This window comes from Lissotriton vulgaris, chromosome 8 (genome assembly GCF_964263255.1).
Source record: "Lissotriton vulgaris chromosome 8, aLisVul1.2, whole genome shotgun sequence".
In the NCBI taxonomy this organism is placed as follows: Eukaryota; Metazoa; Chordata; class Amphibia; order Caudata; family Salamandridae; genus Lissotriton; species Lissotriton vulgaris.
In genome coordinates, this window is record NC_141696.1 from 1390980479 (window position 1) to 1391002507 (window position 22029).

General features: G+C 45.8%; 1 protein-coding gene across 4 annotated transcripts in view; it reads left to right on the top strand.

The window, feature by feature from the left end:
- The window catches only part of SIM2 (SIM bHLH transcription factor 2), a 635950-nt gene that overhangs the window by 562627 nt on the left and 51294 nt on the right, over nt 1-22029 (top strand). For all 4 annotated transcript variants that reach the window (XM_086933518.1, XM_086933519.1, XM_086933520.1 and 1 more), the window contains exon 7: nt 13439-13545. In XM_086933518.1, coding sequence (XP_086789644.1) covers nt 13439-13545 — 107 coding nt within the window. The remainder of the gene's footprint in view (nt 1-13438; nt 13546-22029) is intronic.

The window sequence follows — 22029 nt, forward strand, 5'->3', positions numbered from 1 at the left end:
CCCTTAATACTCAAGGTATGGGTCTTTACGTTCTTAGGGCCAGCAGCGGCTGCTGCCAATCTGACTTGGGGAGGAGCGGGGGCAGCGCATGGAAAAAATAATTTAAAAAATAGTTTACACACTTACCTTTTGCTGCCGGGCGGATATCTGCTACACCGTCGCCGTGCCGCGCCTCGCTGCTCTTGACACTACAATCCCCAGGAGCACAGGCTCCCAAACTCCCCATTCAATCTCAGAGCTTCTCTCATGCAATTACTCCTAGCATGAGAGAAGCACTAGGATTGGGCGGAGCGGGCCAGTTTCATGCTCCAGCAGGCACTGGGAGCCTGTGCCCCTGAGCACTGCTGATATCTCAGAGGAACAGACTTGAGATATCATAGTGCGCATGTTGGTTTGGCCGGCCGGCCATGAATGGTCAGCCAAACTGATATGCCCACTTTCATTGACTACCATCACTTCGCGCAACTGGAAGTGAAAAATAAAATAAAAACTTAAATAGTTTTATTGTAATTTCATTTGTCTTCTGCCTGATGGCATTTCAGCAGTGGGGTTACACTCTTCCGCCATAGCGGAGGAGCCACCCCTGCTTAGGAGCACAGACCATGACAAATATTTTGATCCTAATGGTTTCCAAGCTGAGCCTCTCCGTAAAGGACACAAAACCATCACGGGGGCCTATAGTATTTATGGGGTTCTGCCTAACAAAACAGCATAAGTGGCATAGAGGAGCCCCTGCACTGATCTATTCTTCCTTACCCGGACATCCGCTCCTACACCCTGCAGAACAGACTCTATCTTATTAATATATAATAGAAAAAGGATCAGCGCCAGCACACACCCCTGACAGACACCTCACTGAAGAATCAAGGAGCCTGTGCATTCCCCATTATCCCTGTATCTCGCTGAAGCAAAGAGATTAGAATACAGCACTCTCAAAAATTGCACTAACCACTTCTCCGCTGCCATATTGGCCATAATGTCCCAAAGCTTAGATCTGTTAATGCTGTCAAACGCGCTAGTTAGATCTGGAAATGTATGCCAATCCTTGTTAATTCATGCAGTGAACCCAAACTTTACTTCCACAATTAGCAAGCAGTGGTCAGTCTGTAAACAGAGTGTCCCAGATGTGGTACAAATGTATATAGATGTGTATTTGTAAGGTTTTTAAAGCACAAGTCTGGCTACAAAGCAACAGGCACTGTCCAAGAGGATGTTTACTGTGCATGAAGGTGTGGGGAAAGGGATGCCTTGGGGAGCAGAGAGAAGAACAGAGGGGGTATTTGCTAGTCCCTAAGGGAATATCAGAGAGTGCAGAGAGCGGGTGGTTACACCGGACGAGTGAGCCTTAGAGAAAATTGAGGGTTAGGGGTGGCGAGGTGCTGTTGGAAGTGAAGGTGCCAGTCCTCCCAGAAGTGTAGCGAGGCTAGGATAACCAACACAGTAATGTCATTCAAAAAGGAGGCTGATCTCTCTGTTGGGATGCTACAGAGTATTGCAACGATGACTCAGATCAAACTGAAACAACCTCGGGCTGAAAATAACGGCACTCAAGAACCCAGCTTCGCATCCTTTGGTTTCCACCGAGGTACTCTAGATGACACTGATGAGACCTACATGAAGAAGCAGAAGGTAGTCTCCCCACTTACACAGGGTTTGTGCTTTATTAGAGGTTGCCATCTTAAATGCTGCCTTAAATTTCCTGGTTAAAGGCCAGATGGATGAGAACTGGAGATTGGCATTTTATCACTCTTGTCATCTTTATCTGTCATGGCACTCATTACCAACTAGGATGCAATGTCCCTGTGGAGGTCCAGTGGCAGGATATCTTGGAAAGTCAATACTTGTGACAAATGAGTCTGGAGCCCAGAAGACATAGTAATTACATCCATTCATTCTGCACAGAGCCAGATCAGGAAGTCTCCTCAGTGGTCTGTTTTGGAATCTGTAAGGCAGTAGGATAGCTTAGTGATGCCAATACCTCCTGCTGAAAAAGGCAGTGATTAGCAGATCACAAGTTCAAATCTCGGCACGGATGACTTAGCCTTCAATCCTTTTGCAGTTCGGTAAATTGAGTATCACCAACTGGGTAATAATAACATGTAAATGTTTAAGGGTCCATTCTAATGTGGCCAGTAACTGTAGGGGCAAATACTAACCGCAGGCTACTTATTCCTGCTGGCATTTTCACCAAGTTACCAGCCATTCTGAATTATCTTGCCAAGAATGCGGAATAACATGCTGGACCCAAAGTTATTGGGTTCATTACTGCATGAGATTTCAGATTCTAGGCCCTTCTCTGGGCATTTTTCCTTCAGCTTTCTGTCGGAAGAAAATGTACATGGAAAAATATTAGGTTTTACCAGGTGCATCCCCACTCCTAGGAAAGCTAGGAATCATGTGGAGTGGAGGGTTGTAGAGTGGCCTGGAGTGAAGTCTAAACTACAGCGGTGTAGAGTAGATTGAGTGCAGAGACATAGAGTAGAGCGGTGCAGAGTAGATTGCAGTGGCGTAAAGTGCAATTGCATAGAGTGGATTAGTATGGCGTAGAGTGAAGTGGCATAGAGTGGATAGGTGCAGGGTAGAGTGGAGTAGTGCATGGTAGAGTGTAAAGGTGTAGAGTGCAGTGGCGGAGAGTGCAGTAGAGTGGTGGAGAGTTGAGTGGTGCAGAGTAGAGTGCAGTCATGCAGAGTGTCAGAGTACTGGGTCGTAGAGTGGAGTAGTGCATGGTAAAGTGCAGAGGTGTAGAGTGCAGTAGAGTGGCGTAGAGTTGAGTGGTGCAGAGTAGAGTGCAGTCATGCAGAGTGTCAGAGTGCTGGGTCGTAGAGTGGTGCAGCGGGCAGTGACGTGGAGTACACTGAAGCAGAGTAGAATAGAGTGACATACAATGCAATGTTGTAGAATGATGTAGTTTGCAGTGGTATAGAGCAGAATGCCGTAGAGTATATCGTCATAAAGTGCAGTGGTGCAAAGTAGTTAGCGTAGGTACAGTGGCATATAGGGTGCATTGGTTTTGAATAAACTGGTATAGAGTGAATTGGCATAGACTGCAGTGGTTTAGAGTAGAGTGGTAAAGTATAAATTATCCAGTATTAAGGGTGTCTTTCACAGATTCACATGCCTGAATCTTTCCCCGTCGGAATGGGAGTCCCAGGTACATAAATAAAGTAATGTCCCATAGACATATAGATAAATAGGCCTAAAGGCCTCACATTAGTAACCTAACCATGTCCTTTTGTAGAAAGGACCAAACTCTAAAAAAGAGCCAATCAGCTGTCACCTCCCTCTAGAACCCTCCTGGAAGGAGCCTCAGTCCCTCAGATTTTCTACCACATGTTGTGCTAAGGAAGTCTCCTCTGAGCTCTGCTCAGTTTTTTCTTCACAACTGGTTTTCAGTGTTCTTTGGTATTTTATTCTGTTCCATCTGTGATTGCTGATATCATCATGGCTGACACACCAAAAAAGGGTCTTTTTAATCCTGTGGTTCCTGTGGAAAGAAAAGGCTGCTTATCCAGTATTAGGGGTGTCTTTCATGGATTCATATGCCTGAATGATTCCCCGTCGTCGGGATGGGAGTCCCCGGTACATAAAGAAAGTAATGTCCTAAACGACATATAGAGAAATAGGCCCATGGGTCTCACCTTAGTAACATATCCATGTTCTTTTGTAGAAAGGACTGAACTCTAGAGAAGAGCCAATCAGCTATCACCTCTCTCTAGAACCCTCCTGGCAGGAGCCTCAGTCCCTCAGATTTTCTACCGTGGGTCATGCTAAGGGAGTCTCCTCTGAGCTCTGCTCAGATTTCTCTTCAACTTTTGGATTTCAACTGTATTCTCTTCAGGAAGCTGTTCCCCTTGTTTCATCATCACAGACATGGAGAAAAAAGGCCTTTTTAGAGCTTGCGCTACTTGCTCTAAAAGGAGGCATTATGTGAATGACCCTCATAAGATGGCATTTATTGCCTGTATCCGGACCACAAGTTCTAGGTAAGAAAACATAAGGGTCTGTGAGGGCCGTCTTTTTACCTGGTTCTGGAGGCTAAAATCTAGAACAGATCCAATCTCTAGTATGACAGTGTTGAGGCCTCATCTGCTGCGTTTTTTCTTGAAGATCTGAGAAGGAATACTATTTCACCCTGCATCTTGCCAGCAGCGCACTCAAAACGCCTTCAAAAGACCTCCCTTGGGTCTGACAGGCGCAGTCCAACTGAATCTCCTCACTGAGGTGTAAAGGAGAGAAAGCGACTTACAAAGGACATTCCTCAAAAAGCCTCTAAAAAGACTTCCCGGGGGTCTGACAGGCGCAGTCCACTTAAAATCTCTTCACAGAGGTGTAAAGGAGAGAAAGGGACTTATAACAGAAGAAACTGTTGTGAGGGGGTCTAGCTAAAACCTCCTCTGTTCCTTGTGAGGAACGACAGGACAAAAAAGGTCTCCATCGTCGACGAGGATGACAGCGTCGACGACGATGGCAGCGTTGACGACGACAGCGTCAACGACAATGGCAGTGTCGACGATGGCAGCATTGACGACGGCAGCGTCGACGACGATGGCAGCATTGACGACGACAGCGTCGACGACGATGGCAGTGTCGACGAAGATAGCGTCGACGACAATAGCGTCGACGACGATGGCAGTGTCGACGACGATGGCAGTGTCGACGACAGCGTCGACGACAGCGTCGACGACGATGGCAGTGTCGACGACGACAGCATCGATGACGATGGCAGTGTCGACGACGACAGCGTCGAGGACGATGGCAGTGTCGGCAATGACAGCGTCGACAACTATGGCAGTGTCTGGCGACAGCGGCGACGACGATGGCAGTGTCCAATGACAGTGTCGAGGACGATGGCAGTTTCGAGGACGATGGCAGTGTCAACGACGATATCTACATCCACCTTTAAATTTACAGCCGGATCCAGTAAACTTGTCACATCCTCAGCCTACTGATGAGGACGAGGAGGAAGACCAACATGAAGAAGGAGAGCTTCAATGTAACCATGATGAATGGGATGACTGTCATTCCCTGTCCTGCTTCTCCAGTGCCGGCACAGGCAGACTCTCCTCCTGGAGACATCGGAGGGTTCCATAATGTCGTTGAGAGGACAGCTCAATTTTTTTCCAAATTCCCATGGTCTCTCTTCAGCAGGACTTCTTCTTATACGATTTAAGGAGCCCCACAAAAATACGGACAAGGTGTTAAGGTGTTGCAAAATCCTTCCTCAGTATCTCCGGTATTGCCTCGCTTGGACAAAAAGTATAGGGCGCCGGATACTGCGCCAGGTTGTTTAGGTTACGTAGGCGGCTCAGAAGAAGTCCAAAAATCCTTCTGCACCATTGACTGTTCTGCCAGATACAGAAGGCCGAAAGTTAGACAATATTGGAAAGCGTTTCTCAACAATGTCTGCTATGACAGTAAAGGCGTCCAATGCCTTAGCGCTTTTGGGACGTTACAACAGACAGTTATGGGCCCAGTGAGCTGGCTCTGGGCCCAGCCTTGCCCCTCCCTGCCTGCTGTAATTCTTGGAGGACTTTTGCTGTACTTGTGGGCCTCTAAGCACCTGGAAGCGCTTTATTTGCTATTATAGCGCTTGGGAGCGATGTGCCTTCACCCCTAGCGCTGAGAGCGCTGTGAATCGTCTTTGAGCGCTGGAAGCGCTTTACTTTCCCTTTTGCGGCTGCCCACGCCGCTTTTTGCCGACTTTACAGTCCCCTGGCAGGTGCCCACCCTGTCAAGGATCTTGCGCTGTACTCTGCCACTAGCGCTTCGGGAGCGCTTTATTTATCTTTGAGGCCGGTGCCCACCCGGCATTGCCCTGAGAAGTTGTCCCCATCGCCGCCCGGCCGCACCCGAAGTCAGGCAGGCCGAGGGCGGGACCTGGGGACACCCGGAAGCCAGAAGCAGAGTGGCTGCAGGTGCAGGCGGGGCTCCGGTGCCTGAAGGAGAGCCCCGCGCTGCTTGCTCAAAGATCCCGACGAGGCTCCGTTGCAAGAAGAGCAGCCCCGCGCTGCCCGAGAGAAGAAGCCGGCAGTGTTTCCCGTCCCCCGCAGCACCAGTGAGGTCCCGTTGAGTGCGGGGGCAGTTTCTCTTTGTTCTCGGAGCGGCCCCAGTTGCCAGGGCCGCTCCAATGCTTCAGGGCATTTCCTTTGAGCCCACGAGGCCCATGAGAGGCTCGAGGCGCTCATTTGTAAATACCAGCCTGCGAGGCTCGGGGGCAATCTGTTTCTTAGAGCCCTGAGAAGGCTCCGGGGGCACTACTTGGTGTTTGAGCCTAAAGAGAGGCTCCAACGACGGGGCCCAGTTGTTTTTGAGGCCGAGGCTCCACCAGCGGCCGCAGTGCTTGTTTCAAGCCCACAGGGCTCAGGGGGCATTTTTGCATTTCGAGTCCCCAGAGAGGGGGGACTCCAACACTCCTGAGGGCACAGTTGTTGTTACGAGCCCTGAGAGGCTCACAGCCTCCATTGTGCGTTCTGAGTCCAGAGAGGCTCGTGAGGGCCCAGTCAGTGGCGCAGAGCCTGCGTGGCTCCAGCGTTGGCCCATCCTTGTCTTCACAGCTGCCCAGCACTTCGTGGGCAGCGCTACGTTTAGGCCCCTGACTTTGGGACACAGGGCGTCCTAGCCCCCACAAGGCCAGTTGGCCTAGGGACAGTCACAGGTGGTGACTTATGCGAGGTGGCGCAATTGTTCTTTTGTTACACCTCTGAATGTGTTGTTGATACATCATGTGTTTTCCTTCCTTACACCGCTGGATGTATGTTTATGCATCATGTGTTATGTTCCTATGCTTATACCCCTACAGGTATTGTGATACTTAGGTGGTTGTTCTTGCTAGTACAGGGGGTGCTAGTGAGGTCCTGGTTTCCTGCGTGACCTGTTCCTAAGGTGGTTATGATTGCGTAGGTGGGACTTAACCTTTACCAGTAGTTACTGGTTGTGTGCTTTATGTTCTATTTTTTGCTACAGTGATTTATAATCTATGTTCTAAGTGCTAATTCTACCTAGTGCTAAGTTCTAAAAGTGCTGATTCCTGACAGTGGTCCATGTGGCCCTGTCTTGTACATATCTCCTGTAAATTCTGCCCGTGCCTGTTGGCACATTGTAAAGTGTGTGTTTTATCTAATGTGTTTTGGTATAATACAAAGGCTATTTTGATATATAACTTTGTGTGGAGTTTCCTTTGTGGTGGGCCTTTGGTGTTGTTGCTTGGGTGCGTGCGCAAATACTTAACTCGCATCGCCTCCAAGTTTAGCCTTGCTGCTCGCGCCACGTTACCTAGAGGGTGAGCAGGGGTTATCTTGGCGTGTAACTCCCTTGCCCTGACTAGGAGTGGTGGTCTCTGACTGACTTTGGCGCTAGCCCTGGCCAGCCAGGGATCCCATTTCTAACAACAGTTATGGGCAGACATAGCCCCATATCCGACGGCCATGCCCTAGGAATTGAAGGAGGAGGCGAAGAAAATATTACTTGAAGGAGAGCGCTCATCGTCGGAAATTATAGACTGTGCGATGGATATCGCATGACTGGATTTCGCCAACTTGCCGGAGTGGCAGTATTGAGGAGGCAGGGTTGTCTGAAGGCTATTTCTTTTCGTCCCGAAATACAAACAAACATCTTGGATATGCCTTATGATGGCCAATTTCTCTTCGGACCTCAGATTGATGAGGCGGTACAGAGTATAAAGAAGGACACGGACACGGCCAGATCATTGGGTACCCTCCAATACAAAAGTCTGTCCTTTCGCGGATCAAGAGGGAGAGGACATTCCGCTGATAAAGAGGATAATCGATATCGGTCATCTTACTCATCAGGTCAGCAACATCAGCCACAGTCCTTTCGGCGTAAAGGCCATCGAAAAGGCAACGCTCAGAGAAAATGACCTTTCCCTTCCCCCAGTCTCCAATTCATCTCTGCACTCAAAAATTGGAGGAGGAATTTCACATTTCCTAGAAAATTGGAAGCAAATTTCCACGGACCGGTGGCCTCTACAATTACTTCAATTCGGTCATTCTTTGGAGTTCGTTCACATACCTCCCCAAACTGCTCCCCGACCTATGCTTCACAAAAATCTATGTCTGTTTCTTAGAGAGGTCTCTCTTATGCTCCAGAAAGGGGCGATAGAAAAAGTCCCTCTGCCCCAGCGAGGGAAAGGATTTTACTCCCGCTTCTTCCTAATTCAGAAAAAGGAAAAGAAGTGGAGGCCGATTTTAAACCTCAACAAATTCCTAAAAAAGCTGTTGTTTCGTATGGTAACGATCCAGGAGGTCTTACAACTCCTAGATGTAGAGGATTACATGGTATCTCTGGTCCTTCAGGATGCTTATTTTCACATCCCAATTCACAGAAATCACAAAAAATTCCTAAGATTTGTAGTAGCGGGCAGACACTTCCAGCAAAATGCCTCTCTCCATTGGCTGCATACCTCAGACAGCATCACCATCAAGTTGTTCCATATCAGGACGACTGGCTGATCAAGGCTCCATCCCGCGAAGACGCGTCCAGGTCTTCAAACGCTTGTCTGCAACTTTTTAATTGTTTAAGACTCACGCTCAATTGGGGAAAGTCAGTCCTTCTGCCTTCTCAGCGTATAAATTTCCTAGGCGCTACTCTCGACACAAAACTGAAAAAAGTTTTTCCATCACGAGAGAGAAAGGAAAAGCTTGTGACACTGGCTGTTCTCGTAGCCTCAAAGAGAACCTTCACGGTTTGCCTCTTCAAGTCCCTACTCGGGATGATGTCATCATGTATCCCACTTGTTCCTCACTGCCGCCTGAAGATGCGCCCTCTCCAAGAGGCGCTCTCGGCACAATGGGTCCAATGCAAAGGGTCATTCGACGATCTCATAAAGATGACTCCTCAAATTGTTGAGGCTCCGCAATGGTGGACGTTTATTCAAAATCTTTCTCAAGGCTTGCCCTTCATACTTCCGGCATCACCTCATGTCATCACAACAGACGCCTCACTGAGAGGCTGGGGAGATTTCCTCCAAGAACTGCAGATCAGCGGAAAGTGGTCCCTCTCCAAAAGAGGGCTTCATATAAATCTCCTTGAACTGCGAGCAGTCATCCTCGCCCTTCAAGCCTTTCTCCCAAGAATCGAGAATTCTCTAGTGCTCGTACGTACGGACAATACCACGACGATGCACTATCTCAACAAACAGGGAGGGTCTCGCTCTCTGACACTCTCTCGAGAATTGCAGAAAATCTGGAACTGGTTGATCCTTCACAATATCTCCCTTCGGGTGGAATATGTTCCAAGCCCGGACAACGTTCTAGCCGATTCACTAAGCAGACAACAAACAACGTCTCACGAGTGGGAACTGGATCGGGAGACCCTCAATCAAGTATTCTCTCAATGGGATACTCCTCTAACCGACCTGTTCGCCACAAAGAACAACGCCAAATGCCAACACTATGCAAGCTGGCATCCCCAAAAAAAGATCTCTAGGGAATGCATTTTCGATCCTATGGTGCAACGTCTTTGCGTACGCCTTTCCGCCATTTCCAATGATTCCCAGAGTCCTCAGGAAATTGAAAGTGGAGACCTGTACGCTCATTCTAATAGCCCCAAATTGGCCACGCCAACATTGGTTTACAGAACTCCACTGTCTTTCTCTGGAGCTGCCAATGCGGCTGAAGCAGTTTTCATCCCTTCTCACGATGAACGGGCAAGTCCAGCATCCGAATCTGGCATCACTCAGATTATCCGCTTGGCTCCTGAGTTCAAGGAATTTCAGAATTTGGAAATTCCACCAGATTGTAGAGCCATTCTGGCTCGAGCAAGGGCAGATAGTACCAATAAGACATACTCTTTAAAATGGAAGAGGTTTTGCATTTGGTGTAAGGCTCAGAAGATACATCTCTTTTCTTCTTCTCCAGAACAGATACTGCCTTACCTTCTCCATCTGGCAAACTCAGGCCTGGCTCATGCCTCCATCAGAGTCCACTTGGCGGCGATATAAAGTTACAGGAGAACTACTACAGGTCCTTCTCTATGGTCTCACAGATTGATCAAGCAGTTTCTTAAAGGTCTCTTCAGGATTGTTCCACCTGTGGAGACTTTACCGCCTGCCTGGCAACTTAACACAGTCCCTAATCAACTCATGAAACATCACTTTGAACCAGTACACAGGGCTGATCTGAAATACCTCTCTTGGAAGACAGCACTCCTTCTCGCACTTACTTCGGCAAGACGAGTAAGTGAGCTCCAGGCCTTCTCAATTCAGGAACCTTTTCTACAATTCAAGCAAGACAGGGTAATATTGCGAACAAATCCAAAATTTGTACCAAAAGTCCAGTCGGCCTTCCATCTCAACGAGCAGATTGTCTTGCGCTCTTTCTTTCCGAATCGCCATACTGCAGCAGAAAGAACGTTACATTCTCTGGACCTTAAAAGCGGTCTGAGATTTTAATTTGAGAAGACAAAATCCTTCTGTAAATCCAACCAGCTTTTCGTGGCTTATAGCAGACCCAGGAAGGGTCTTCCACTCACTAAGCAAAATATTTCTCGCTGGATTTCTGCAGATATTGCATTCTGCCACGATCAGGCAGGGCAACCCCTGTATTCTAAAGTACAAGCCTACTCTACGAGAGCGATGTCTACATCCATGGCGCTGTTTGCAGGAGTGCCTATCATAGACATTTGCAGAGCGGCAACATGGAAGTCGCCACATACCCTCACCAGGCGTTACTGTCTGGATACAGAACTCATGAAAGATGCTGCAGTGGGACAAGCAGTGCTTCGCCATCTGTTTCAATAAATGTGAGCCTTCTTTTCATCCCTCCATCCTTCTAATATGTGCACATTTCTCTATTGTATAATTTGGTGGTATTTCCTGCTTGCAAATGCATGATTAGTCGTTTGATATGCATGACTTGTATATCCTATACTATCCAAAATGTGCTTTGTTCATTGCTTGCTATTCTGATTCAGGCATGTGAATCTATGAAAGACACCCCTAATACTGGATAAGAAATGCATTACCTGTAACTGCAGTTATCCAGTATTGGTGTCTTTCATAGATTCACATGCAACCCTCCCGCCTCCCCTGGAAGGGCTCACATACTTCTCTCAGTAATACGCCTACTTAGCATTGTGCGTACGGAAATCTGAGGGACTGAGGCTCCTTCATGGAGGGTTCTAGAGAGAGGTGACAGCTGATTGGCTCTTTTCTAGAGTTTGGTCCTTTCTACAAAAGGACATGGTTAGGTTACTAATGTAAGGCCTTTAGGCCTATTTATCCATATGTCTATGGGACATTACTTTATTTATGCACCGGGGACTCCCATTCCGGCGACGGGGAATGATTCAGGCATGTGAATCTATGAAAGACACCAATACTGGATAACTGCAGTCACAGGTAGGTAACGCATTTCGTATGGTGGCATCGAGTGGCACATCGTAGAGTGCAGTGGCATAGACTGAAGTGGCGCAGAGTGGAGTAGAGTGGCATAGAGTGCATTGGCATAGAGTAGATTGTTTCAGAGTGGAGTGGTGCAGGGTAGATTATATTGGTGCAGGGTAGAGTGCAGTGGCATAGAGTAGTGACGTAAAGTCCAGTGGCATTGATTACAATGGCATTGAGTGGAGTGGTGCAGAGTGAAGTAAAGTGGGGCAGATTGGAGTAGAGTGGCATACAGTGCAGTAGAATAGATTGCAGTAGCATAGAGTGAAAATTGCAGTGGAAAGGTGCAGGGTAGAGTGAAGTAGTATAGAGTAGAGGCGTAGAGTGCAGTGTTACAGAGTGGAGTGGCGTAGAGTGCAGTGGTGCATAGTAGAGTGGGGTAGAGTGCACTGACGTAGAGTGGTGCATAGTAGAGTAGATAGGTGTAGAGTGAAGTGGCATAGAGTGCATTGGTGCACAGTAGATTAGAATGGCATTGTGTGCATTGGCATAGAGTGGCGTAGAGTGGTAACGTGGTGTAGAGTGCATTGGCATAGAGTAGAGTGGTGCAGAGTAGAGTGGCACAGTGTAGAGTTGTGCAGCGTAGAGAGGCACAGAGTTCAGTAGCAGAGAGCGCAGTGGTGCAGAGTAGAGTGTCAGAGTGCAGTGGTGTAGAGTAGAGTGCCGTAGAGTACATTGGTGTAGAGTGAGTGGCATACAGTGGTTCAGAGTAAAGTGATGTAGTGGAGAGTAGATTGGCAAAGAGTCTAGTGACTTAGAGTGTCCTGGTTTTGAGTAAAGTGCTGTAGATGCACTGGCGTAGAGTGAAGTGCGCAGAGGCATACAGTGCAGTAGCATAGAGTGGAGTGGTGTGAGGTGGCATAGAGTGGAATGGTGCAGAGTGGGATAGAGTATTGTAGAGGCTCAGAGTAGATTGTTCCAGAATAAAGTGAAGTGGCATAGAGTACAGTGGTGTAGAGTAGGTTAGACTGGTTGAGAGTTGATTGGTGTAGAGTACAGTGGCGATGAGCGATGCAGATTCAGTGGAGTAGAGAGACACAAAATAGAGTGGCATAAAGTAGAGTGGCAGAGTGCAGTGATGCAGAGTATACTATCATCGCGTGCAGTAGTGTATAGTAGAGTGGCGTGGACTGCATTTGTGTAGAGTACTGTGGCAAAGATCAGAGTGGCGTAGAGTGTAGTGGTGCAGAGTAGAGTGGCATAGGGAGCAGTAGAGTATCTTGGCATAGACTACATTGATTTTGGGTAAAGTGATGTAGAGTGCATTGGCATAGAGTGCAGTGGTGCACACTTGAGTGGAGTGGTGTTGAATGCAGTGGTGCCAAGTGCAGTGGTGTAGAGTAGATTGTTTCAGAGTAGAGTGCGGTGGTGTATAGTGGAGTGGTGTAGTGTGGAGTGGTGAAGAGTAGAGTGCAGTAACATGGAGTGGTGCAGAGTGGAGTTGGGTAATGTGGAGTATGGACAGTATGATAGTGTGCTGCCATCACAGACAACACATCTTCAATTGAAATGACCATTACATTTGCATTCACATACAGTTTTACTGATAAAACATGTACAGTAGACAAACAATGTGTGGAAATGTTATCACCTATTGTATTGATTTGATCGTCAGCACAGTTAATTTACAGATATTTAAATTTTGAAGTATGCTAGAAAAAAAAAATTGTAAAGCCCTCCTGAGGCACTTCCCTAGAGGGATGACATGATCCTGGAGGGCCTAAATCAAATAAAGCCAGCGATTAGAAAGCCAGTAAATGTGAGTTACAAACCACAAAGCCAATGGTACCCAACGGGCAGAATGCATTCCTAGGTCAACTTTCTGAAAATCCACAAGATATCTTCAGCAAACCGAACAGCTGCACTGTCTGGTAGCTGCGACCTAAAAATCATGCTGAAAAAAATGGACTTTCACTTTAAAGAGTCTTTAAGGATTGACACAGTTCAAAAGGGTATGCCATATCAAGGGGTTAATAAACAGAATGTTTATTCGAGATGTTACTGGTTGTAACTGATTGTACCGTTATACAATTCTAGGGTTGCAGAACTGACTGGCTACGAACCACAAGACCTCATCGAAAAAACCCTCTACCATCATGTGCACGGCTGTGACGTATTCCACATCAGATATGCCCATCACCTACGTAAGTAAGAAGCCGTTCAATCCCTTCTGCTGTGAGATTTTTCTCATAAGATCGATTGTCCTGGTGCTTTTCTACTGGTGTATATGCTCTTTCTTAGCAAATTGCCCTGAAAATTGCATTTGATGAAGATAGTGTCACAAAATTATTATTGTGTAATCTTTCACTATCTGTATTCCACACCATGGGGCAGATTTATGTTAACTGGCGCATCCCCAGGGATGCGCCAGTTAACGTGCGCCACAGTGCGCCACTGCTCCGCCACCCATGGTGCGCCGCATTTATGATGCGGCGCACCATGGTGCAAGGCAGTGAAGATGCGTGACGCATCTCTTGGCGTACGGGCGGCGCATTGCAGGAGTCATGTCGCAAGTGCATGGTGCGTCACCCTTACGCCTGCTTCAAGCAGGCGTAAGGAATTGACGTAGAAAGTGACTGAGTGAAATCTCATAGATTTCACTCAGCCACTTTTAGGAGGCGTTCCTGCGCAGGAACGCCCCCCCTGCGCAGGAACGCCTCTTTATGGCGCAGGGCTTTCCAACGTGACGCATCTCCTAGATGCGTCACGTTGTAAATAGGGCGCATTGTTTGCGCCGCCGTTGCGTCACATTAAGTGACGCAATTGCGGCGCAAGGGCAACATAAATCTGCCCCCATGGGTATCCGTGGTAATCCTGTTAACCAGATTGGGATTGAAGGTCGGATAGAGTGACCAGCTCTCGATGACCTCTCCTTGCAGCATGGATACACTCAATCAGATATGGACTAGTTTGAATACTTCATTGCAACAGCTGCATATTGATATTGGTATTGGTGCCTTTAAGTCAGAAACACGCAAATTGTCACAGGAGTTGGCTGGAATAGGACAGATACATCCTCTTAGTCTAAAAGTTGCTGCCCCCCAGGAAAGACAAACACCTTTGCGGTTGAGGGTGCTTCATCTTTCAAGACTCCGGACATCGGTTCGGTCGGTACTGGGTCAGGTACGTCTATCTCTGATGGAATAGTAATAGTTACTGTGTCTACCCCTTTCATTCACTTACCTCCATCTGAACAATACATTGGAGGATCTTGTAAACTACCCATTTATCTTACGCAGTGAAGTCTCCTGGTGACCGGTCTCATACAGCTTAATTGGCTTCTTAGTTTGGTGGAGATGCTGCATTTTGGGCAGTACCATTAGTCAACTATAAGAACCCCAAACTACATATTGAAATGAGTTTCTCACTCAGTTCAGACTTAATTTTGATTATCCTCATATTTAGCTATCAGTGGGCAGTGAGTTGATAAATACAAAATAAAAAATAAGAATTTAGGGCTAGATGTACAAGCATTATGTATGCCGATTTCCTAATAGCGATCCTCTCTGAATCCCAATTAGGAAACCAGTATTCCTAATGTATGAAACTCATTGAGTTTCATTTAGTGATTCCTTGTGAGTAGGTTATGAATAACAAGGAGGTAAGACGCAGTTTGCCACCCATTAGAAATCAGAGCCATCACAGGAATAGTGACCTGCTGAGGTCAGCAGATCACCATGGCTGTCCCCTAGGAGACCCTTCCCCTTTGTCAATGGGTTACCACCAGTTTTAAACTAGTGGTAAAGTATTACTGTTGTGTAACAGGAATTCGGTTGCAAAACAGTAATACATGTAGCACTGATTGGATATTTGGAAGGGAAGCCCTAAACACACCCCTTCCTAATACCGAATCGCAAATGGAAAATGCGATTTGGTAACAAGTTACCAAATCCGATTTTGCATTTTGTACATTTGAAAACGCATTTTTCTGGTCATAAACAGCCTGATTCTGTGAATTTAGCCGTTTGCGACCGAAAAAATGCTTTGTACATCTGGCCCCTAGTGGCTTTTTTTGGTTAATTAAATAGATTAGTGCTTGAATCCCAAAGCGCTCAGGAAAAAATATTTGCTATTTGTTTAGAGGTTGAAGTAGGACTTGAAATATTTGTTATTACATATTTGTCCTCATCCCAAAACATATGATATATTTGATCTTATATTACAGATTATCATTGGTCTGTACGTGAGATAGAGGAAATCAAAACATGGTGTGCAAGAATAGATAGATCCAGGGAATCAACAACTGTGGTTTCGAATGATGATGATACTACAGAACCTATGCAAGTTGGTGTGGTAAGATGTGCCATATCCTCAATGGAAAGAGAAAGGCATAGACACATTCTTTACCACTTGTGCATCACATCTCAGAGGTGGGGAGTCTGCCATTTTTTAAGACCCTGGAGCTACAGGGAATTGTGGATATACAATTTGCCAGAGATGTAAACCTTCCAGTTATTAAGAAAGTGCAATCTGACAGCAAATGTTCTTGGAATGGCTCAGTGCTAACATCAGGCTCCATCACTCATAGTACTGTTACTTTGTCAAGGATAACTTTGGATGGTCAATCAGAAAGTAATCCTTTCAACTGGATTCATGCACCCCAGTTTAAGATCACTGTAGGTATTCCTTAGCTTACTAAACAGAATCCACAATCAATTGGGAAGGTAGATATATGTAGTTTCACAAAATTGTTCAGGTTATTGTTATGAGAACAATACACCACTTCCATCTGAAATGCTGACACAACAACATAGCTCAGGCGCTTGTGTTGTTAAACACTACAGAGGGCTACTGTTCACTTTGTTACCAACGCAAAGACCATTTGATTGTAGTTTAGGCTCAGAACCGAAAGCAATGTGGAGAGGTGAAGAAGAGAGAAAAAAGGGGTATAAAGATGAAGTACAAAAGGGGAGAGGTAGCTAGAAAGAAAGATACAGGTAGGAATAAACAGGAAGAGATGGGCAGAGAAAGAGAGGAAGGGAGATAGATATGGTTTTAGACTGAAGTAGAGAAAACTAGAAAAAGGGAGTAGGAAATGATGAGATAAAGAGTGGAATCGGATTAAAGAAAGAGCTGAATTCAAGAGAAGTGGGTTGCAGAGAAGTAGAGAGAGGGCTGCAGAGATAGATAAGTAGAGAGGTGAGGTACTGAAAGTAGTGTAGAGGGATGCAAATTAGTGAAAAAGGGTGGTGTGGCGAGAAGGGAAAAATGATAAGAGGTATAGAAAGAATGCATACTCATGAACCAGCAGAACTCTCGCTATTTCTTGGTCCTTGTACATGCTAACCACTGCAAACGTGAAACGTCTCCCAGTACGGCAAAATATAGTGGTTTTCCATGGGGTGAATGTGTCCAATGAAATTGGTGCCAATTCATCTCAAAGCGAAACGTTTGTAAAGGCAGAGTTAACTCTATCAGCATGCCGGTTAATTATTCTTTTTGCTAGGTCGCATATTTCTTGGTTTTTCTGCATAAATATATAAATAAGGTTTAAAAAAATGTATTTTGCTGGGTATGCCATAGAACATCATGATGCCACAAAAGGGCTTTACCTGCAGCTGCTCAAAAATGATTGAGGATGGTTGGAGTGTTTTGGGTGGCTGCTATTTAATCATGGTGATCACAGGGATTTACATTATTCTGTTCCTCATCGTCTATATTCAGGGACAAATATGTTTTTTCTATTTTAGAAGCTACTCATATGTGCATTTCAGAACACGTCCCTATTATGTTTACTGGCCACCACTCTGTCTAAAACAAGCAAGACAATTATTTGGTCGGTATGAGGTAATGAAATAAATCTCAAATTTCTACAGCTTAAATTGAGATCTTTGGTGATGCAAATAAATATTTGGCATTTTGAGCTACCTAAGAATGCAGAATCCTTCCTATCACACAGAGGAGAGACAAAACATGATGATTTGAATTGAAGAACCAACATGCCAAGGATATTGGGGAGTTACATAGAAGAGTAGCAGGCACCTATTGAGGGCAAATAAAAGGGGAGATATTAAGATCTCACTTAAAGTTTGATGCAGAAACCTACAAGCAACTGAGAGCCGGCTATGGGGTAGTGAAACATTAGCCAAAGAACTAGCCATCTATTCATAGAAATGACAATCAATGTCTACTACTAATAAATAGAGTTTCTGCTTTATCAAATAGAAGAGATCATTCAAGCCTTTAATGGATTTTATGAGAAGGGCTTTTAGAAGGAAAAACTCAAGAGGAGAAAAGCATAGAAACAGTATTTGGACCGTCAAATTTTCTTTATACGTTTTTGGAAACTACGATTATATCTGTTTATAATTGACTAAAATTATGATTCCGGCCTTACCTAGTTGAGAATATGGTCTCACAGGAGAAGGCCCTTTCTGGCAGTAGCTTATGCAGACATCACAGTTTCATGGTAAATTGACAACCAACTGAAGTGATTCGCTTAATCTCATTTCTTTCTTAAAAAGTGGGACCAAGATAAATGTTGAAGTATGCTTGATTAAGATTTCCAAAGTTATTAGCTTACATGGCAATCACTGATAGCTGTTGCACAAGCTGTAATTTTTTTTAAAACAATTTAGAAATCTCCCTCACTATTTATGAAATCATTCTCAAGAACTCAGAAACCATTTAATCAATACGCTCTGCCGCGGGCTCTAGTATCTAGTTCTGAAAACTTCAATAACAGGTTTCTACCCTCCTTGGACAGAATTGCCCATCCTAGGAGCCACACTCAAACCTCGGCACTGCGGTACCTTTCAGAAAAAGCAGTGGACAAAAATGTTTGCAATAATGTCAAACATCTCCAACGCATTATTTAAGTCTCCAAAGATTTGTATAAATGATTGTTTAAACAGCACAGTACACTATTCATGTTCCATCCAATTGTGGTCATTTTGGCAACATGTCCAACCTTTCTGACAGGGTTTTCGACATTGCTAAAAACCTCTCCAATCCTGCATGCTGCTCCACCCCTCAAAGGTACTCTTCTCAGAACTCTCAGAAATCGTCGATAAAATATATCTTTTCAGGCAATCATTTACCTTGCACAATCATCCTATGGTCTCATCTCAGTGCACTATGGACCATTCAGAAGGTAGATTCTCTTATTCTTTACTAACTGATGCTATATCTGAAACCACCAACCGTTCTAAGCTGATGGCCATTATCTCAGGTTTCACCATGGGCCACTGTTCTGTGGGTAACACAGAAATGCCACTGAAACAGTGATATCTTCTCTGGCTGCTTTGTGCAGCCAATTTAAAGATTCAGCCTGACTCCGGCCTAACTGGAAGCTGGCATTAGTAATGTCCCATACTTATTCATTTAGGCAAACCTTGACAATTGACTTTCCGAAGAGCACTTTAACTTGGGATCCGGTTGGCTGTAGCCTTCTCTTGTTAGTGCTGGGATACCTCACTCAGGTCACTGCCGCGCTCTATAAATACACATTCATTCATTCACAAAACAATACAGCAAATCTCTTGATCTCACTGCAGCCCGCATCACTCCCGCCATTTCATGCCAGGCTTGTGGAAAGCGTGCTTAACGAGGAGCTCTCAACATTTGTTGCAGGCAGACCTTGGATCCAACTCAGGCAGGAATGGAATTTACATCTGCCATTTGCCGGAGTAATTCTGCTGCCTTTCCAGGGTGGGAAGGGGTCGAGGAGGAGTTGACTGGGGATGCCAAATTGCCCTGGGGAAACTCCATGCTGGAACGCTCACTCCCTAGTGACTGAGTGGAATTTACACACATGCCTCAGTGCAGCATTATGCAATAAAAAGGCAAATAAGTAGAAAGCCTTATAGGTGGAAGGTCGCCTGTTGTGACTACCTGGCACTTACAAATCGAAGCACTTTTGCATGCAAGTCAGACCTAAAATGATCCGTGTATCAGCGCCAAATGTTAAATCTATTTCTACAGCCTTGCAGAGAAAACACAAAATAGCTTTATTATTGTCCTGGAAATAATCCTCTGAGCCACTCCTGAATAAGTGAACCAGGCTTTTACAGTGGAATATATTTTATTTTATTTCTCTGATGGCTCCATCTGGGCTCTGAAACCCAGTGAAAACCCGCAATGAGAAATAAATAAGAAATGGAGAAGGAGAGACTCCATAATGACGGCACATCACAAATGGGAAAAGCATGTGAATGATTTAAAAGTCTCTGTGAACTAGGACGGCTACTATTTTTAAGAAGCCAAGGCGCATTGAGAAACGCTGGGGCAGTCAAATCCTGAAGAGTGGGAATATCAAGTGTTTGAAATTCACAAAACAGATGTGACGTGCACCATCTTTCCACCGCATGCAAATAAGGAAACACCTTTGCCCCTGCCAGTGATTAATCTGAGCCAGTGGTGGCTGGTGGGGCCTCAGGCACTCATTTTTGGGGAACACCACTTATTTTTCCTCAACAAAATGTAATCCAGAGCAAGAGCGAGAAAAGCAAAAAAGGAGGAAAGGAGGAGGAAGAGAAGGATGAAAAACAATGACAAAAATAGAAAGCAGGGATGAAAACAACTTGCAAAAGTGAGATAAAGAGCCAGGGAGTGTCTGGTGGTGGCTGTAGGCGGCAGGAGGTAGAATCAAGACTAAGCTGCCTTGCTATGCAGCACCACGAAGTTCAATAGCACCAGCCTAGGACTTATAAACAAAACCTTGTGCCCTAGCAGTTTTATTTTTTTAATACAAATTAGGCACTGGCCCTGTGAATGATAATATAGGCATGCACGCAGAGGCAAACAGGACTTAGGGAGGTCGCTGGCAGTGCAGCATATATTTCATAGCAAACTCTAAAGCCCCAGATAGGCGCAGTGACTTAATCCTCCTTCGAAAAATGTTAAAAATCTGGATTTACTTCTCCATCGAGGCCATCATCCGGATCATAATTGCTCTAGTCCTGTCCCGAATTGATCATGCTAACTCTCTCTATCTGGGCCTTTCCCAAAGGGCCTGAGTCGGAGGCTTTAGCTGGTCCAAAACCAAGCTGCTAGACTAGTCTGGTGTCAGCCTTGATTCTGTCACACCAAACCTCTGCTGGCAAAATTACACTGGCTTTCAGTTGTTCAGAGAACACTGTTTCAAACTGGATGCATAATTTTCAAATCTCGAAATGGTAAAAGCCCAAATATTGTGACCTCCAGAATCCAGAACTACATTCCTAGGCGCAGTCTTAGATCAGCGTTTCAAAACCTACTTGTGGTGCCCAAATTTAACAGGAAGAGATTGGGTGGAACCAGGTTTGCCGTGCTTTCTCCTGGCGTTTGGAACTCCTTATATCAGAGCCACAACTTCTTACATGAGCTTTAGGACATAGTTAAAAACCTGCCCATTAGACAGGCATATGGTTAGGATTGGTGTCTCATGCCTCTGCATTTCAGCAACAATAAATCATTGAGTAAGACGTAAGTTGTGGCACTCCTGTTTAAGTACTGAGAAACGTAGTACTTTTCTTCTGTAGAAGTATTTTTGGGTGCAGGTGGGTACCGCCCTCTGATGTAGAGCAACACTGTCAAAACCACCCCAATTCCTTGACCCAGTCCTGAGGCGGAAGCCGGGAGCTGGAGGTACGAAAATCCTTCGCTATCTTGTGTTTTTTTTAACATTTGTGTGGTGTCACTCAGCTGATAATTACTGTGTTTTTAAAAACCAATCTGTGCCAAACAGCAATTCCTGATCTAGCACACAGCCGATCTAAACGCTGTCGCGCTATTCTCTTTGATTGAGCGGCCGCCATCAGCACAGGCGTGCTCGCCGACCACGCCCACTATAGGCCACGCCCCCCACCCGCCTACTTAAACGCTGATCACTAGCGTCCTGCATAAATTCGTTGACCCAGTCCTGAGGCGGAAGCTGGGAGCTGGAGGTACGAAAATCCTTCGCTATCTTGTGTTTTTTTAACATTTGTGTGGTGTCACTCAGCTGATAATTACTGTGTTTTTAAAAACCAATCTGTGCCAAACAGCAATTCCTGATCTAGCACACAGCCGATCTAAACGCTGTCGCGCTATTCTCTTTGATTGAGCGGCCGCCATCAGCACAGGCGTGCTCGCCGACCACGCCCACTATAGGCCACGCCCCCCCACCCGCCTACTTAAACGCTGATCTCTAGCGTCCTGCATAAATTCCTTGACCCAGTCCTGAGGCGGAAGCCGGGAGCTGGAGGTACGAAAATCCTTCGCTATCTTGTGTTTTTTTTAACATTTGTGTGGTGTCACTCAGCTGATAATTACTGTGTTTTTAAAAAAAAATCTGTGCCAAACAGCAATTCCTGATCTAGCACACAGCCGATCTAAACGCTGTCGCGCTATTCTCTTTGATTGAGCGGCCGCCATCAGCACAGGCGTGCTCGCCGACCACGCCCACTATAGGCCACGCCCCCCACCCGCCTACTTAAACGCTGATCACTAGCGTCCTGCATAAATTCCTTGACCCAGTCCTGAGGCGGAAGCCGGGAGCTGGAGGTACGAAAATCCTTCGCTATCTTGTGTTTTTTTTTAACATTTGTGTGGTGTCACTCAGCTGATAATTACTGTGTTTTTAAAAACCAATCTGTGCCAAACAACAATTCCTGATCTAGCACACAGCCGATCTAAACGCTGTTGCGCTATTCTCTTTGATTGAGCGG